This window comes from Mesoplodon bidens (genome assembly GCF_964165515.1).
Source record: "Mesoplodon bidens genome assembly, chromosome: 2".
In the NCBI taxonomy this organism is placed as follows: Eukaryota; Metazoa; Chordata; class Mammalia; order Artiodactyla; family Ziphiidae; genus Mesoplodon; species Mesoplodon bidens.
Window position 1 is genome coordinate 64,068,411 of NC_138177.1, and position 18,285 is coordinate 64,086,695.

At 39.7% G+C, this 18,285-nt stretch overlaps 1 protein-coding gene across 4 annotated transcripts in view; it reads left to right on the plus strand.

Moving 5' to 3' along the window:
* Positions 1-4,664: 4,664 nt before the first annotated feature.
* Positions 4,665-18,285, plus strand: part of TMCO1 (transmembrane and coiled-coil domains 1) — a 47,436-nt gene continuing 33,815 nt past the window's right edge. For all 4 annotated transcript variants that reach the window (XM_081226200.1, XM_081226198.1, XM_081226199.1 and 1 more), the window contains exons 1-3: positions 4,665-4,876; positions 5,285-5,362; positions 14,289-14,348. In XM_081226200.1, coding sequence (XP_081082326.1) covers positions 4,807-4,876; positions 5,285-5,362; positions 14,289-14,348 — 208 coding nt within the window. In that variant the 5' untranslated portion in view covers positions 4,665-4,806. The remainder of the gene's footprint in view (positions 4,877-5,284; positions 5,363-14,288; positions 14,349-18,285) is intronic.

Below are 18,285 nucleotides of genomic sequence, written 5' to 3' on the forward strand. Positions count from 1 at the left end.
TGGGTATGTACCTGGAGCAAAATGGTAGGTCAAGGGGTTTCCAAATGTTCATCTTTACAGGGTAATGACAAACTTTCAAAGGAGGCTGTACCAATTTATACTCCCACTAGAAATGACTAAAAGATTCTGCTGATCCACATCCTCTAGATATGGTCCAACTTAAAAAAGTGTTTTTTTAATTATGGTAACATATGCACAATATCAAGCCTACCATTTTAATTATGTCTAAGGGTACAGTTCAGTGATATTAAGTACATTCATATTGTTGTGCAATAATCACCCACCACATACATCTCCTGAACTTTTTCATCTTCCCAAACTGAAACTCTGTGCCCATTAAACAATAACTCTCCTCTCTCTCCCCTCCCCAGTCCTTAGCATCCACCATTCTACTTTCTCTGTCTATGGATTTCACTACTCTAAGTACCTCGTAGTGGAATCACAGTATTCATACTTTTGTGACTGGCTTATTTCACTTAGTGTAATGTCTTCAAGGCTCATCGACATTGTAGAATGTGTTAGAATTTTCTTCTTTTAAGACTGAATTTTATATATATATATATACATATATATATATATATATATATATATATATATATATATGGACACATTTTGGTTATCCATTCATCCATCTATGAACACTTGGATTGCTAAGTATAAGGGAAGAAGGGAAAATTGGAGTTTGGGTGAAAGAACTGGATAGGTTCAGTCTGGGATATCCAAACAGAAATGCCCAGTTGGTAATTAAATTACTAGATCTGAGAATCAGAAAAGAAACCTGAGCTACAGATATTATTTCATGAATTATCAGTGGATAAATGGTAACTGAAGCTACTGAAGAAAGCAAGATGACAGGGAAAATGAATAGAATGAGAAAAAACTAGTTCAAGGATTATGTGCTAGGTGGTTTAATAAGAACCAGTAACAATAACAGTTAACACTTATTGTGACCTTTCTATGAGCCAGGTACCATTCTAAATATTTTGCTCAAATAATTTAAAAAAAACAACTTTGGACTTAGTATTATGCCATTTTACATTTAAGGAAACCAAGGCACAGTGCAGTGAAATAATTTGCCTGAAATTGCACATTATATTGAGTGGTGAAGCCAAAATTTGAAGACAGGTAGCCTGACTCCAGAATTTTGTTCTCAACCCTATACAAACCTCACAGTAATTCTGGAAGGTAGGTATTTTTACCTCTACTTCATAGGTTAAAAAAAAAATGAGGCTCAGAGAAACTAAGTTAACTTGGTAGAGTAATACAGTTTACATGAAGTAGGATTACGATTCAAACCTAAAAACCATATCCTTTCATACGTCAGTTATGAGAAGAGGTTTAATTTCTCTCATAATCTTTTACAATGCCTTGCCTAGTACTAAATATTTGTTTAAAAAATGGTATTATTATCCTTAATTATTACTACTAATAATGTAAGAACATTGAAGTTTAGCTCCAATTTACCTTTCACAGGAAGTTACTTGAGGTTGTACCACAACATAAAAAAAGTATAAACTAAGGTGGAACATGTGGGTCCAGGAAATAGTGACTCGTACCCTAGAGAATAGTGAAAGGAAGTCCCAGTACAAAAGCCTTATAGTAGTCAGAGAAATTGGAGCAGGACAGTGAATTTTTGGAGAGTCGTCCTCATGGAGAAAACTTTGAAATCTAAAAATTAATACAATGAGACTTTAGAGATACGATAAAGGAATCTGGTAGCATGTAGTAAAGATGTCACTGAATTGCCTCTATCACTGTTCTTCAACAAAGGGCATTAGGGTCATGATATTGTTGCCCTAGAGAAGGAAATGTTATCCTAGCAGACAGTTCTATAGTAAATATTAACATAGGAATAATTGAAATGCTTTTAATTACTGTATTTCACTGATTGTAAGACTTTTCCCCCCATATTTTAAACCTCTGGATGGGATGCATCTTACAATCAATGGTGTGTCATGGTTTAATTATTTTCTTTCTTAGTAGTACATAAAATAATAGTGCATCTTCTAATTAATAGCATGCTGGATTTGATCAACTATGTGTGCCACAAACAGTTTTATATGCTTTATAATATTACTCTTTCTAATTTAATCTTCCTAACAGGTTCATGTAGCTGATGCTATTACTATTTTATAGACAAGGAAATTGAGGCTCAAAGATGTTAAACAGGGCTTCCCTGGTGGCGCAGTGGTTGAGAATCTGCCTGCCAATGCAGGGGACACGGGTTCGAGCCCTGGTCTGGGAAGATCCCACATGCCGCGGAGCAACTAGGCCCGTGAGCCACAACTACTGAGCCTGCGTGTCTGGAGCCTGTGCTCTGCAACAAGAGAGGCCGCGACAGTGAGAGGTCCGCGCACCGCGATGAAGAGTAGCCCCCGCTCGCTGCAACTAGAGAAAGCCCTTGCACAGAAACGAAGACCCAACACACCCAAAAATAAATAAATAAATAAATATATAAATTAATTAATTAAAAAAAGATGTTAAACAATATGCTCAAGGACTGCTGTCAATTAAGTGGCAAAGCCAGAATTGAAAACCAGGTCTGGGGAATTCCCTGGCGGTCCAGTGGTTAGGAGTCAGTGCTCTCACTATTGGGGCCCTGGGTTCAAATCAGAAACCTCGTGGCATGGCCAAAAAGAAAAAAAAAAAAAACAGAAAAAGAAAACCAAGCCTTACTTCAAAGGTCATGCTCTGTTGCACCTCAACATTTACCATGGGTGATACAAAGCTGAATAAAAACCATCGAAGTTGAATAGTTCAAGTGGGATGAAGTTTTTCCAACTCCTCCAGAAAGAACCTATCTTGCCCTCAGCTGTGCTCCCATAACATTTTATGAGTACCTCTGTGGATGTAAAATGTCACCTGCCATATCAGCAAACATAGGATATTGTGGCCATCAAGCCATCAGCCACCACATCAGCCCTGAGGCAACTCAGGATAGAGAAAAACAAACAGGCTGCTGGTCACCAAGCTGTCAGCCACTGAAGCTGTCCCCAATGGTGCAACCTGAGGGGATTCAGGATGGAGTAAAAAACTGGATACTGGCCCTAGACAGTTAAGGTGCATATCAAAGGAAGGATTTCAATAAGCCCAGACTCTTGCATCTTCCCATACACAGCTAAATTCCTTAACTTGAGATGTCTGGTTTTTCTTCAATTAGCAGTAGTAATCTTTTGATTGCCAACTACCTGGTTTTTGTTGCAAAAACTCCTATATATCCTTGCTCCTCCCTTACCTCTTTGGAGCAGTGTCTCAGAGCTGAAAGGCTGCCTCCCGGGCTTAAGGCCTCAGAAAAGTCCGCGCGGAATAAAATCTAACTCCCAGCTTTCAGGTTGTGCGATTTTTTTCAGTTGACACCTCTAGTATATGTTGTTATAATGTATAACTTACAAGGAAGTCAGGAGTAGTATCTTAATCACTCTTTCCAACCTTAACAGTGCCTACCACTGATCCTGACACATGAAGAGAAGCTCAATGTCTGTTAAAAGGAGACAGGGTCTCTGCCACTAAGTGTAAAGAGGAGACAAGAAATGCACATATGACTAATAAAGGCCAAATATAGTGTTATAGGAAAATTATAAATAAAATGCATTGGAGTTTAGGAGGAAAGAAAAAAAAACGATAGAGAGTACAGGTCAAGGGGAAACAGTTCAGCCAGCTTCCAGATTTTCCTATACGCTCACATAGACACAGTCTGGAAAAGCTGAAAAGGCTGAAACCAAGCTAATGAGACAATTTCTCTACCCATTTTAAAATTTAATGAGTTACCAGCATTTATAGCCTGAACTTTTAAAAATTCACATAAAATCAGGATTTTTGGATTTTCTTGAAAAATGGGAAGGTATTGGAAACTGGGTGCTCATTCTCCGAGGGAAATTGGTTGATCAATTGTTCCCTTCAGATAAAGTTAGTGCTCCCTTGCTCATTATAGTACCTCCCACCATTTTCTTACGCCCACCCAGTGTAAAATACTTTATACCTGACCATGATGGGCATTTGGGTTTAGGACCCCTTCTCAAGACACACCGCTCACTGCTCTATTACACACCGGGTATTTTCAAGTACCGTGTCTCTGCCTGGAAAGACTATGCTTTCTACAAATGCACTCAGACTTCTCTAAGCGACTGCTTCAATTCCTTTTACTAGCTTTCTCTGACCACCCCCTCAACCGGGTCACCGCAGCATTCTGGTCATACCTCTATTAAAACCCTAATCACACCGTATGTACAAGTTTTTCTCCTTTACTAGGATGTGAGTGCCTGGAAGCCAGCGGCCCACGATTCATTGACGTTCGCGCCCCAAATCCGTGGCCCGGCATCTAAACACAGGCATTCGGTACGTGTGTGCGGAAGTCAATCTCCCCACTTTACGCAAACCTACGCTAAACTACCTACTCGACCTTAGATGTGGGGCTGAGACAGAAACGCAGACGAGTCAAAACAAGTGGACTCTGGGCGAGGAAAAAATCACAGAACCCCCACCACCGCGGGCAAACGCTACCGGACGAGGTTCCGCCGCCGTAACTCCGTTTCAGCTGCTTCAGTTCCAACTCTCGCGAGATTCGGTCTGAGCGCCAGCCCGTAAGCCCCAGAAACACGCAGCTCTGTTTCCTCGGGATTCTCGCGGTAGCGCGACACGCCAGGAGGAGCACTTCCGGCGCTGCGCCCAGGAAGCGGAAGTGAGGCTTACAGAGTCGGTGTGTCACTCGGCTTTCCTGAAATCTAGGAAAGTCGTTTTCGCTTCACTTTCCCTGGCTTTCGAGCGCTTACCCTCTGGCGGGTGGGAGTGCAGAGACTGAAGCGCAAGATGAGCACCATGTTCGCAGACACGCTGCTCATCGTGTTTATCTCCGTGTGCACGGCTCTGCTCGCCGAGGGTGAGAGCGGCTGCTTCTCTGACGTTTGATCAGTCCCCGAGGGAAGGATTCTAGGCCCTGGGTCCCTCGAGCCTAGGGAGAGGTCGCGAGCCTTGGCGGGGATGGGAGTGGGGTTCATCTCCATTCCAGGGAATCTTACCTCCAGGAGCGGGAGGGGTAGTGTGGAATCGATTGCCGAGGTTTCTTCGGTCTAGGGGAGGTTTCACTTGGATGTTCGTGAAGACACCTTCGTATCGTGTCACAGTTTTGGTTGAAGATTCAGTTGTCTTAACGTTTGAAAAAAGTTAACTATTGGTGAATATAAAGCAAAAAATTGAAATCCATTCTTATCCAGCGGTAACCACTAATAAAGGCTGTTGTGACCGTTCCAAACATTTCTCTATTAGCGTGCTGCTTTTAATGTTTCAGGTATAACCTGGGTCCTGGTTTACAGGACAGACAAGTACAAGAGACTGAAGGCAGAAGTGGAAAAACAGAGCAAAAAATGTGAGTATGGGGCTTCCCTGGTGGCGCAGTGGTTGAGAGTCCGCCTGCCAATGCAGGGGACACGGGTTCGTGCACTGGTCTGGGAAGACCCCACATGCCGCGGAGCGGCTGGGCCCGTGAGCCATGGCCGCTGAGTCTGCGCGTCCGGAGCCTGTGCTCCGCAACGGGAGAGGCCACAACAGTGAGAGGCCTGCGTAATGCAAAAAAAAAAAAAAGTGAGTATGGCAACATCCTTTAAAAACAGTTTCAACACATCAGGCTCACTGAGTGCATGTTCACAGTACATATTTTAGGAGCATCAACTGATATAAAAACTTTATAGGAATACAAAGGTGAATCTGACTAGAACTGAAGTCTGTTTAGAAATATAAGACCTTTTTTTTAAAGAAAACTTTTTTTATAAATTTATTTATTTTATTTTTGGCTGCATTGGGTCTTCGTTCCTGCGTGCAGGCTTTCTCTAGTAGCGGCGAGCGGGGACTACTCTTCGTTGCAGTGCGTGGGCTTCTCATTGTGGTGGTTTCTCTTGTTGCGGAGCACGGGCTCTAGGCACACAGGCTTCAGTAGCTATGGCACGCAGGCTCAGTAGTTGTGGCTTGCGGCTCTAGAGCGCAGGCTCAGTAGTTGTGGCACACGGGCTTAATTGCTCTGTGGCATGTGGGATCTTCCCGGACCAGGGCTTGAACCCGTGTCCCCTGCATTGGCAGACGGAGTCTTAACCACTGCACCACCAGGGAAGTCCCGAAATATTACTTTTATGCAGAATACGTAATACAAACCTCAGTGGAGTGACTGACAAGAGAGGTACTTATGTGCTGTGGTGGTTCTAAAGAAGAGACCCCATTCAGTTGTGAGGGGCCATGGAAACCTTTTTTGATGCAGATTGCCTTGCAGTACTTCATGCGTAGTTAGAATTTGGACAGAGGATGAGGTGAGAAAGGAGTTCCAGGCAAAGGAAAAAGCATATGTGCAAAATAGGGAAATTTTAACTAGTAAGGTGTGTTTGGAGAACAACAGGTCATAATGATTGGTATCAAGGTAAGTGGTGTCTTCAGGGATAAGCCAACTTTCATTTGGGTCTGATGGTTGAAGGAGTATTTGAGGAAAAGGTTAAGAACAAGTCAAGTTTGTTGTTTTTGAAATAAAACAGGAATTCCACAGGATACAGCTGAGGGGGCTGCTATAGGTATAATGTGAATGGTTCCTTACAAGCTTGATTTGGTTTTCAGTCTCCTTTTCCTTCTTATAAAGATTAACTCTAACTTTCACATCTTAAAATTCTTGTGACTTTCTGTATTCTATGACTTTTCTGTATGTCTTCATAAGAGTTTGAAGTTTTCTTTCTGACAACATCCCATTTCTAATATCCACATAGTAACAATTTGTGGTCATTTGTGTAAAATTATTCTCCTTTGCTAGAAAAGGAGATTGAGACTCAGAAAGGTTAAATGGTGTATTAATGTCTCAGAGCAAACAAAGAATTAGAAACCAAATTCAGGCCTTTTAAGTTACGGTTTACTGTTCCTTCATTTATTCAATGTTGTTAATGCACCTCAACATATTTAAAACCAAGCTCATTATCTTTACCTTCACACATGTGATCCTTTTCCAGTATTTTCCTATTCGGTGAATGGTACTTCCTTGCTTCCAATGGTGCAAGCCAGAAACCTTACTATACTTTCTTCATTTGGCTTTCAGGACACCACACTCTCTTGGTTTTGCGCTTACCTTGTCAATTGGTCGTTCTTTTGCAGTTTCCTTTTTGGTTCCTCTTCTTGACCTCCTGTTGTTGGGAGTGACCCAAAATTTATTTTTTTTCTCTATACTCACTCCCTTAATGAACTCATTTATGTGCTCTATTTGCCAGTGACCCCCAAATTTATATCCTTAGCCCTCTCTGCTAATGCAAGATTCAAATATCCAACTATCAACTTGTTAATTCCACTGTAATGTCTAATGTATGTCTCAAACCCAACCTGTCCAAATTGAACACTGTTCCTCACTTCCAAGCCTGCTACATTTGTAGCCATCACAGTCTTGGTCAGTGGTAATCCTGTCCTTGTGTAGGACATAAGGACGTAATCCTTGTGTAGTTATCTTTGACTCTTCTCTCACAGCCTACATCCAGTACTGTTGGGCTGCCTTCAAATATATCCAGAATCTGCCCACTTTACATCACCTCCACTGCTAACTACCATAGTCCCAGCCACCATCATCCTTTGCATGAATTATTGTGATAGCCTCCAGCAAGTGGTCGTGTTTCCCTGTAATCTGTTCCCAAGATAGCAGCCAGAATAATCTTTTTAAAAGTATATCAGATCATGTCCCTTCTCTGCTCATAACTCTGTGATGGTGTCCCTTTTGAATTCGGAGGAAAAGCCAAAGTTTTTACAGTGGCCTACAGAGCTCCCCTGTTATGACTCTGATCTTCTTTCCCTCTCATTCACTCTGCTCCACCCTCACTGACCTGTTTGCTGTTCCTTATTACACATCAGCCTCACTCCTGTGCTGGGACCTGTCTAATGACTGTTCCCTCTACCTAGAATGTTCTTCTCTCTGATATCTGTTTACCTAACCCTTGTATCTTCTTCAAATCTTTGTTCACAGCTCACCTCAGTGAGTCTTAACTTGACCACCCTATTTAAAACTGCAGTCAGCCTACCTCCTGTACCACTGCCGCTCCTCATCTTCCTTATCCTGCTGTTTTGTTTTGTTTTCATTCATCTGCTACAATGAATGCTTCACTAGGGCAGGGTTCTTTTTTTTTTTTTATCGTTGTTGTTTACTGATGTATCCCATGCACCTAGAAAAGTGGCTGGAACATGGTAAATGTGTAATAAATATTTGTCGATTCAAATACTTCCTTCTATCACCCTGTATGTGCAGTCCACTCTCAACCCCTGATACTGTTGTCCTCCTGAAGAGTTTTCAATCTTTCCACATCTCTTCATCTCCACCACCATCACTTAGCCTAAACTTCTATCACATTTCATTTGATTTACTGTGATAGCCTCCTCATTGCTCCACCTGCAGCCACTCAAATGTATTCTGTTCAGTAACACCCGGAGTAGTTTTTCAAAACACAAATCTGATTGTGTTATTTGCCCTTCTTAAAACACTCAATTTCTTCCCATTGCTTTGAGGACAAAGGTGTGGCCTACAAGGTCTAGCGTGGTCGGGTACCTCCCTCTCTCCCTCTCCGACCACATCTGCGTCATGTTTTTCCCTACTTTCTATTCTCTAGCCATCCTCTGAACTAATCTTTCTTTTTCCTACTATGGAGCTGGGCTTTTGTATCTGCTTTTTCTTCTGTCTGGAATAATTTTCCCTTCTCATTTATCTAATAAACTCCTACTCATTCTTCAGATCTCAAAGCCTTATTTAGTCTCCCCAGCAGGATCAAATCTTTGGATCATGGACCTTAATTTATCTAGATACTTCTCCTTGGAGAACTTATCATAATTACAATTTTTTCTATGTATGATTATTATTATTCAAATAATGTCCTCTCCCCAACTGAACTGTAATTTCTATGAGGGCAAAGGCCTTTGTATCTCTAGCACTTAACACAGGTCCTGGCACAGATTCACTACTTGATAAAAGCATGTTGAATAGCTTAAAGAATAAATGATCTCTGTAACATAACATCACATGTATTCTTTGTGAGGATTGTTCTGCTATGATCATAAACTAGTTAGCCAGCATGGAGTGGCATCCAAAGACAAATTTCTTCATATCACATGTATCATGGAGTAGTCTTATGAGATACAAAACACCTTTAGTTTCGAATTTGTTTGGATTAATATTCTCATACCTTAAATACTTATATGAATTTGCTTTGTAGATTTTGGGCTTCCTTAGTATCCACAATTAATTGCCTTGTTTCTAGTTATCTGTATTATAGAAGTTAAGTCTCCTTCACCTGACACCTAAATTCAAAGTAATAGTTGCCAGGCAAAGCTTCCATAGTTGTATTTTTTAATATAATTGACTAATGTGCTTGCTTTGAAGATAAGTATGAGGTAGGTTGGTGATGATTGGAATGTCTCATGGCTTTTCTTATGGTCTTAGGTCCTCTATTCCAAGTAATCTATCAAAACTCAGTGAACATGCACAACATAGAAAACAGATTTATGATTATCAAAAGGGAAGAGTAGGGGGAGGGATAAATTAGGAGTTTGGGATTAGAAGATACAAACTACTATATAAAATACATAAACAGTGAGGTACTACTGTATAGCACAGGGAACTATATTCAATAGCTTGTAGTAAACTATAATGGAGAAGAATCTGCAAAAGAACTTATGTATATATGTATAACTGAATCACTTTGCTGTACACCAGAAATTCACACAACATTGTAAATCAACTATACTTCAATTAAAAAAAAAACACAAGAACTCAGTAAGCGTGTATTATTTTCATTTATATGATCAGTTGACACATATGATTGCTTGCTCGCCGTAGAGGTCACCATGATGAGTGCAGTACGCAATGAACGGGCATAGATACTGTCTTCTAGATATTTGTAATCAAATGGATAACTATTATTTAGCATGGGATATTTAATAAGAAGAAATAAGGTAAATTCCCTCTTTGAACAAACGTCTTAATTGCAAACATAATCCCTTCTGACACTCTATGTTCAAAATTTGGTATGGATCTAGGCAAGAAAAGTTTGTAGGGACCAAATTTAGAGATGGCCCATGGGAATTCCCTGGTGGTCCAGTGGTTAGGACTCCACGCTTCCACTGCAGGGGGCACGGGTTCAATCCCTGGCTCCCCCGCAAGCTGTGCAGTGTGACCAAAGAAAAAAAGAAAAAAAAAAGAGAGATGGCCCAGGCATAGAACTTGTACATAACTATGATTAGCATGTTAAAGGATCTAGTGGAAAATGTAGACAATATTCATGAACAGATGGGGATTTTCAGGAGATGGAAACTATAAAAAAGTGTCACATGGAAATGACAGAAAATAAAGGATCCTTTGAGGAAATTATCCAATATGCAAGGCCTTAAAAAATTTTATCTCAGCCAACTATTGGAAAATACACTACACCAAGACAAATGAGTAAACCAAAAAAAAAGAGGAAGATATGAACTCCAGGAAACAAGAGCTCCAACACAGGACTCAGGTGAAGGGAATCGCCCAGACGATGATGAAGGCAGATTTAGATCTGACATTCTTAGGAATGTCAGCTGTGCACGAGGCTGAGCTTCTAAGAGGGTGCTAGCAGAAACTTCTTCAGGAAAATTTATAATACCTAATGATCTGACTTTGTACAGGAAAGATTTAGACAGCTAACTAAGAATTTGGGGCTGAATTAATGATAAGTATGGAGACAACCAAACAAATTTTAAAATGCCATAAATCTAGGAAAAACTTGCAGGAAGTTAAATCGTTTGCTACATAAATTACCTGTGAACAGTATTTTCACGGTCATAACTTTATAAATGTTGAACTCACATTTAACCAAAATTACAACTATAACAATGGATTTTATGATGTAACTAGCTTATTTCAAGATATAGGGGTTAAAAGAAAAAAGGAAAAAAAAAAAACTTTATGGGAGTTCCTTGGTGGTCTAGTGGTTAGGATTCGGTGCTTTCACTGCCATGGCCCAGGTTCAGTCCCTGGTCGGGGAACTGAGGTCCCACAAGCCACTGGTGCTGCAAAAAAAAAAAAGAATATAGGGATAAATATCAAAATAATCAGCTAAAAGGTAAAAGTAGTTGCTCTTTGAAATGAAGGAAATAGGGAGTGAGGGCAAGCATAAGACCACTGCTTATCTTTAAAACTGACTCTTTAAAATAAATGAGTGTTTTACTTCGGTTATTTATTTTTTTAACTTTTTATTTTTGTATTGGAGTGTAGTTGATTAACAACGTTATGTTACTTTCATGTGTACAGCAAAGTGTTTCAGTTATACATATACATGTATCTGTTCTTTAAAATGTTTTCCAGTGACAGCTCTCATTGGATGATCACCAACTTGTAGACTATTAAAATAGTTACTACCTGATATTTTAAACTTATATAAAAATCTAATCTATTCACAACTTCAGGCAAACAAAATTCCTTTATGAGTATAAATAAGTAGGCAGCCACAGTTGAAAAAGTAGAAATTTTCTGTCTATTGAAACAATTTTGAATCAATCAGTACATTTTGAACTTTGATAGCTAATAATGAACTTAAGGTGACTAAATATTTTCACACATTTCAGTGAACAAACCAATCAATAGTAATAAACCAAACTGAAGGGAAGCCTTACTATTGCATCTACTCTTTGTTCTGTAATAAAGCGATGGGAAGCACAGGCTCAAAATGTAAAAGAATAAAATAAAATGAAATGAAAAAAATAAAATAATTAAAACCTCAAAAAAAATTTGTAGAGTTTTTGAGGAATACAAAGAAATATAAATATATTTGAATCAGAATTAGGTGTAGATTTCGTATCTTGAGCAGATCTGATCCAAGGCATTATTTGGAGAATACTGGTGTTACCTACAAAACTGTCCTATGGTGGTGGGGCCTTTGGCAAAAGATGCTTTCATAAAGGTACCAAGCTGTTTGATTTAGTTGGTCACTAGACTTATGAGTGTGCTCTAAATGTCAGTAAGTCTTTTTTCATTGTGTCACTTTAATAACATAGACCAATGAAAGAACACTTCAGTAAATGAGAAAGATTAAAGTACTACATGTAATTGGATTCTTGTAACAAAATTATTTATTTGAGAGCATTTATTAAGTACAAATTATTGTAAAGTATGATGTATTTCTTTAGTTTACAGTGCAACAGGATAAAGCTTTTAGAGTAATTTGTAAACTGTTTGACAACTCTGTAATTCAGAACGCAGCAATACCAAGTCATGGGCAAAAAATGTGTTTCATAGTAGACGTCTATTATTTTTGTCAACTCTGATATTTCCATTTCTTTTCTTTCGTTTTTTTTTTTTTTAGAGAAGGATCTCCCTTTATTTTTTTTTAATTTATTTATTTATTTATTTATTTTTGGCTGCCTTGGGTCTTCATTGCTGCGTGTGGGCTTTCTCTAGTTTCTGCGAGCAGGGGCTTCTCTTCATTGCGGTGCACGTGCTTCTCATTGTGGTGGCTTCTCTTGTTGCAGAGCACGGGCTCCAGGCGTGCGGGCTTCAGTAGTTGTGGCTCGCGGGCTTAGTTGCCCTGCGTCATGTGGGATCTTCCCGGACCAGGGCTCAAACCTGCTGTGTCTCCTGCACTGGCAGGCAGATTCTTAACCACTGTGCCACCAGGGAAGTCCAGTATCTCCATTTCTTGTTATGGGGTGAGGTTCTGGTGAATAAATATCAACAAAAAGAGTTTCTTCGCAACTTCATGAGGTTAAGAAACCATTAGGTTAATTTATATTATCCCTAGAAAAGATTTATCTAGTCTTAATCCAGTGTGCTAGAAGGTCAGGTTAATGTCCATTGTGTATCATCTTATGTTTCTATTCTCTATCCTTCTGACTTTTTTTTTTCCCCTTGTTTTTTATGCAGTCATGGTTAAATGCCAAGTAGCTGTGTTATAGTCCTTCTGAGGTGGGAAATATTTTTTGTTTCTTTGGTTAATAATAATGATAAAGAATAAAGCATCAATGTTTCTGTCCATTTTGTCTTTTAAAGTGTTATTTCTGTAACATCTTGTAGAATTTGACTTAATTTCCTTTTATGATCTCATACTAGTAGTTCATTCTAAATCTCTGTCTTGGGACTTCCCTGGTGGTCCAGTGGTTAAGACTCCAAGCTTCCACTGCAGGGCACACGGGTTAGATCCCTGGTCAGGGAACTAAGATCCTACATGCTACCTTGTGTGACCAAACAAAAAAAAAAGCCTCTTTTTTCCCCCTATATATGTCATGTTTTATCTTTTTATCTACCTAGAACAGTACCTGTCACTTAGATACCCAATACATATATTCACACACACACATTTTATTATAGTCAGAACTTTACCATTTTATTTGTAATAGTGGAGTTAAATTGAATTTTATATCTCTTTGATAAAGGAGTAACACCAATTTTGCTTTTAGAATTCAGCATACTTAATATACTAAGGGAAAGATTCCTACCTGCCAATTCTCTTTAATGCAGCTTTTAGAGATAATACATATACTGTACTATTTGCTAGTAAAGGAAGTATACTAAGATAAGAAACAGAAAATGTAAATAGAGTAAAGGTAATTTTTGGTGTATCTATTGCTAGTCCATTCATAGGTGATTAAAGATAGTAAATATAAAATATAAATACATTAACACTATTCTTCTTCAAAAGCTTACTGTTACTCTATCGTCATATTAATTGAAAAACCTCAAGAAAAATTGGTCTTAGCTTTTTTGGCTCTCCTGATTTTCCTACCCTGTGCATGTGTTGCCATTTTTCTATACTATAATTGTTACTTGATTATGTGCCCTCACTAAATTGCTTTTTAGAGGGCAAGGATCATGTTTATCTTTTTATTTACCTAGAATGGTGCCTGTTAACTTAGGTAGCCAGTAAGTGAATGAATGAACGCCCACCTTCTATGGTGAATATGAGAATGGCACTACAATTAATCACCTGAGAGAGCAGAATTTTAAAATTGTGCTTAGACTCTACCTAAGGCAATCACCTACAGCTAATGGTCTGAAAATCATCTCAGTTTTGATTATGACTTTGTGTTCATAAAGTCCTTTATGGATATTTAATTAATGATGCTTACAATATTGCTGTTTGATTTTTAGAATATTGTGTCTACCTTTTACTGTTAGCAGGTGTGGGAGCATACCAGTTAACCATGACCGTAATCAAAGGCAGCATGTAACTTTCTTGTAAGCTTCTTTCATTGGTTCAGCTGTGATAAAACATCCTTTGTTTCTTTTGTGTAATGCATAATTAATTTTTACTATGTTACTATGTTGTTTACAGTGGAAAAGAAGAAGGAAACAATAACAGAGTCAGCTGGTCGACAACAAAAAAAGAAAATCGGTAAGATGAGTTATTGGTATACAAAATATTGAGGTTTCTTGGAAGAAATAAATTCTTTGATAATGAAAATGTAATAAAGTATTTAGTAGTGGTAACTTATGTTTGTATAGTTTTATGGTCTACAAAGCACTGCATATGTTATCTTACTTGATTCTCTCTACTTGTTTTTGCTCTTAGGTTTGAAATTTCAGTTTAGTGAAATGGTGTTGACAGTCATGGCTTTTGAACTTGGCTGAAGGTTCTTGGCATAGTTTGTAAAAGGGTATTGTTTTTTTTTTTTTTCTGAGATGATTATTTCCAGTTAAGTCTGAGTTACTTGTATTTATTGTTGCCATAGCTTCCTTACTGAGAATTGACTGGTGATGGAGATCTACCAAGATGTAGGAAATTTTCTGCTGAGTAATTTTACCTAGTCTGCAAAATAATTATATGTTTTTGGTTTTCCAGTGTAATTTAGAATTTAATACAGAATGTAGTTCAGTTCCAAAAAGACAATTTATAAATGACTGCATGTGATTTGTATTTATACTTTATGATGCTTCCTGATTCTACAATCAGAACAAAATGGTTGTGAAATTGTGTATTTGGCTCAGAAACTATGTCTCTATGCCTAGGTCACTGCTGTTAAATCCTGGGAGATTACTCTACCAGGCTAGACTATACAAGTGTTCTGTTCTGGTTAAAGCTTTTCAATTTAGTGTAGGGGTATCAGATGTGTTCTAAATGGCCTATTCATTTAGTTCCATGGCAAGATGCTACTGTACATCTACTCTGTATGTGTCAGTCACCCTGGTGGGCATTGGAGAAACAAAGTAGAAAAAAAATCTGTCTTTTAAGACAGGGGTCCCCAACCCCTGGACCACGGACCATTATGGGGCCACACAGCAGGAGGTGAGTGGTGGGTGGGTGAGGGAGCAAAGCTTCATCTGCCACTCCCCATCACTCCTCATCGTATGCACTACTACCTGAACCATCCCCACATGCACACCCCCACCCTCCTCGTCTGTGGAAAAATTGTCTTCCATGAGACCGGTCCCTGGTGCCAGAAAGGTTGGGAACTGCTGTTTTAAGAGGTCTAAAGAGGAAAAACAGATCAATGCAGTGTAATACTTACTTTTTTTGTTTTTTATTTTTTGTTTGTTTTTTGCTTGTTTGTTTGTTTTTGCGGTACGCGGTCCTCTCACTGTTGTGGCCCCTCCCGTTGCAGAGCACAGGCTCCAGACGCGCAGACTCAGCGGCCGTGGCCCATGGGCCCAGCCGCTCCGCGGCATGTGGGATCCTCCCCGACCGGGGCACGAACCCGCGTCCCCTGCATCGGCAGGCAGACCCTCAACCACTGCGCCACCAGGGAAGCCCCAATACTTACTTTTTAGAGAGATATTCTGAGTGGCATCAAAGTAAAGAAGAAAGGATATCCAAACCAATCTAGAGGATCAGGTTTTCTTTTAGAGATAATGCTTAAGCTGAATCTTGAAGCTTTAGTGTGCGTTAACTAAGTAAAAATATAAATAAATAAAATACTGGTCAGTTGAGTTCTTACCATCTGCAACACCCTGAAGTAAGCACTTGACATTTTTTAATTCTCTTAACAATGGTATGTGGTAGTGAACAGTGTTACCTCTATTTTAGAGATGAGAAAATCGAGGTTTAAGTAACTTGCTCTTGGTCATTCAGTGGTATGATGGATTAAGTCAGTGGTAGAGAAGGGGTTTGAACCTAGTCATTCATAACTTTAAGAATCTGCAGTTTTTTAAAATAAATTTATTTGTTTATTTATGTTTGGCTGCTTTGGGTCTTCGTTGCTGTGCATGGGCTTTCTCTAGTTGCAGCGAGCGGGGGCTACCCTTCTTTGCGGTGCACGGGCTTCTCACTGTGGTGGCTTCTCTTGTTGTGGAGCACAGCTCTAGGCACGTGGGCTCAGTGGCTTGCAGGCTCTAGAGCACAGGCTCAGTAGTTGTGGCACACGGGCTTAGTTGCTCCACGGCATCTGGGATCTTCCCAGACCAGGGCTCGAACCCGTGTCCCCTGCATTGGCAGGTGGATTCTTAACCACTGCACCACCAGGGAAGTCCCAAGAATCTGCATTTTTAAGACTTGTATATTCTCGGTAGAAGGATAGGCATATACAGAAGCATAGAAGGATCAAATAGCAAGGTATATACCTGGAACTATAAATAGTTTAGTATAACAAATAAAAAAGAAGGTATGTGTAAAGTACAAGCAGACAAGGCTAGAGAAATAAGTAGGGCCTAGTTCATAAAGATCTTTATAAATTAAACTAAGGTAAGGAGGTTAACGTATGCAGAAGTCTTCCCGTGACCATTAAGGGATTTAAACAGAGATTTGAAATCAGATTTTAAGGAAGACAACTCTGGCAATAGTTTGGAGGATAAATCAGAGAGGGGATCATTCTGGAGGCAGGGAAGTTATGAGGCTTTTTAAGTATCCTAGGCATACAAATGGCAAGAACCTGAACCTAGGCAGTGACAATGGGAATGGTGCAGATTCAATGGATATAGAGGAAGTAGATGTAACAGGACTTGAAGGCCTTTTTTTTTTTTCTTAATTTTATTTATTTATTTGGCTGCATTGGGTCTTCATTGCTGCGCACAGGCTTTCTCTAGCTGCGGCGAGTGGGGGCTACTCTTTATTGCGGTGCGTGGGCTTCTCATTGTGGTGGCTTCTCTTTGTTGTGGAGCACAGGCTCTAGGTGCACGGGCTTCAGTAGTTGTGGCACGGAGGCTCAGTAGTTGTGGCGCATGCACTTAGTTGCTCCATAGCATGTGGGATCTTCCCGGACCAGGGATCGAACCCGAGTCCCCTGCATTGGCAGGCGGATTCTAAACCATTGTGCCACCAGGGAAGTCCCAGGACTTGCAGACTTTTTAGATGTAGGGTATGTAGAGAGGAATGAGTCTGGGGAAAAGCCCAGATTTCTGATTAGGAGAGGAAATATCAGAGAAGTTGCAGATTGGGATGAGGAAGAGGAGAGGATGATTTCAGGTTTGAACATGTTAGATTTGCAGTGTCTGTGTGATAGTAGGGCGGAAATACTTGGTACACTGTTGGATGTATGGTTTGGAGCTGGCAGAGAGATAAAGACTACAAATAGAATTTAGAATCGTATGATTATAAATTATAATTGAGTCCACAAAGTAAATGAAATCACACAGGGAGACCATATAAAGTAAGAAAAGCAAAGAGCTGAGGATGGAGAGAGTCTTGTGACATAGAAATTTAAGGGGTAGAAGAAGAAGTGGAGCTTGAAAAAGTATTGCCAGAGAAGTTGGAAAGGAGTTGTGTCACAGAAGTTGAGGGGAGAGTTTCAGAGGACAGGAAGGGTTAGAGGCTGGATGTTAAATATCTAAGAGGCAAAACAGAGATAATTAGTGATTTAGCAAGAATAATTTCAGTGGCATGATAAGGGATAGAAGCCAGATTGTATAGATTAGGGAGATAATGCATGGTGAGGAAGTGAAGACATTGAACATGGGTAATTCTTTGGAGTAGCTTTGCTATAAAGGATAGGCAAGATATAAAAATGGAAGGCACATGGGCTTCCCTGGTGGCGCAGTGGTTGAGAGTCCTCCTGCCGATGCAGGGGACACAGGTTCGTGCCCTGGTCTGGGAAGATCCCACGTGCCACAGAGCGGCTGGGCCCGTGAGCCATGGCCACTGAGCCTGCGCATCTGGAGCCTGTGCTCCGCAACGGGAGAGGCCACAACAGTGAGAGGCCTGCGTAATGCAAAAAAAAAAAAAAAAATGGAAGGCACATTACCCACTACCCTTAAAATTGACAACACAAACTATCTATACTCAAATTATTTTACCATGGAATGCTACCTTAAATTGTTTGCTCACCAAAATGTCATCAGAAGGTAAAAGAAATAATATTTATGAAGAGTTGCTTATCAAAATCTAATAGGAGTTACAAGAC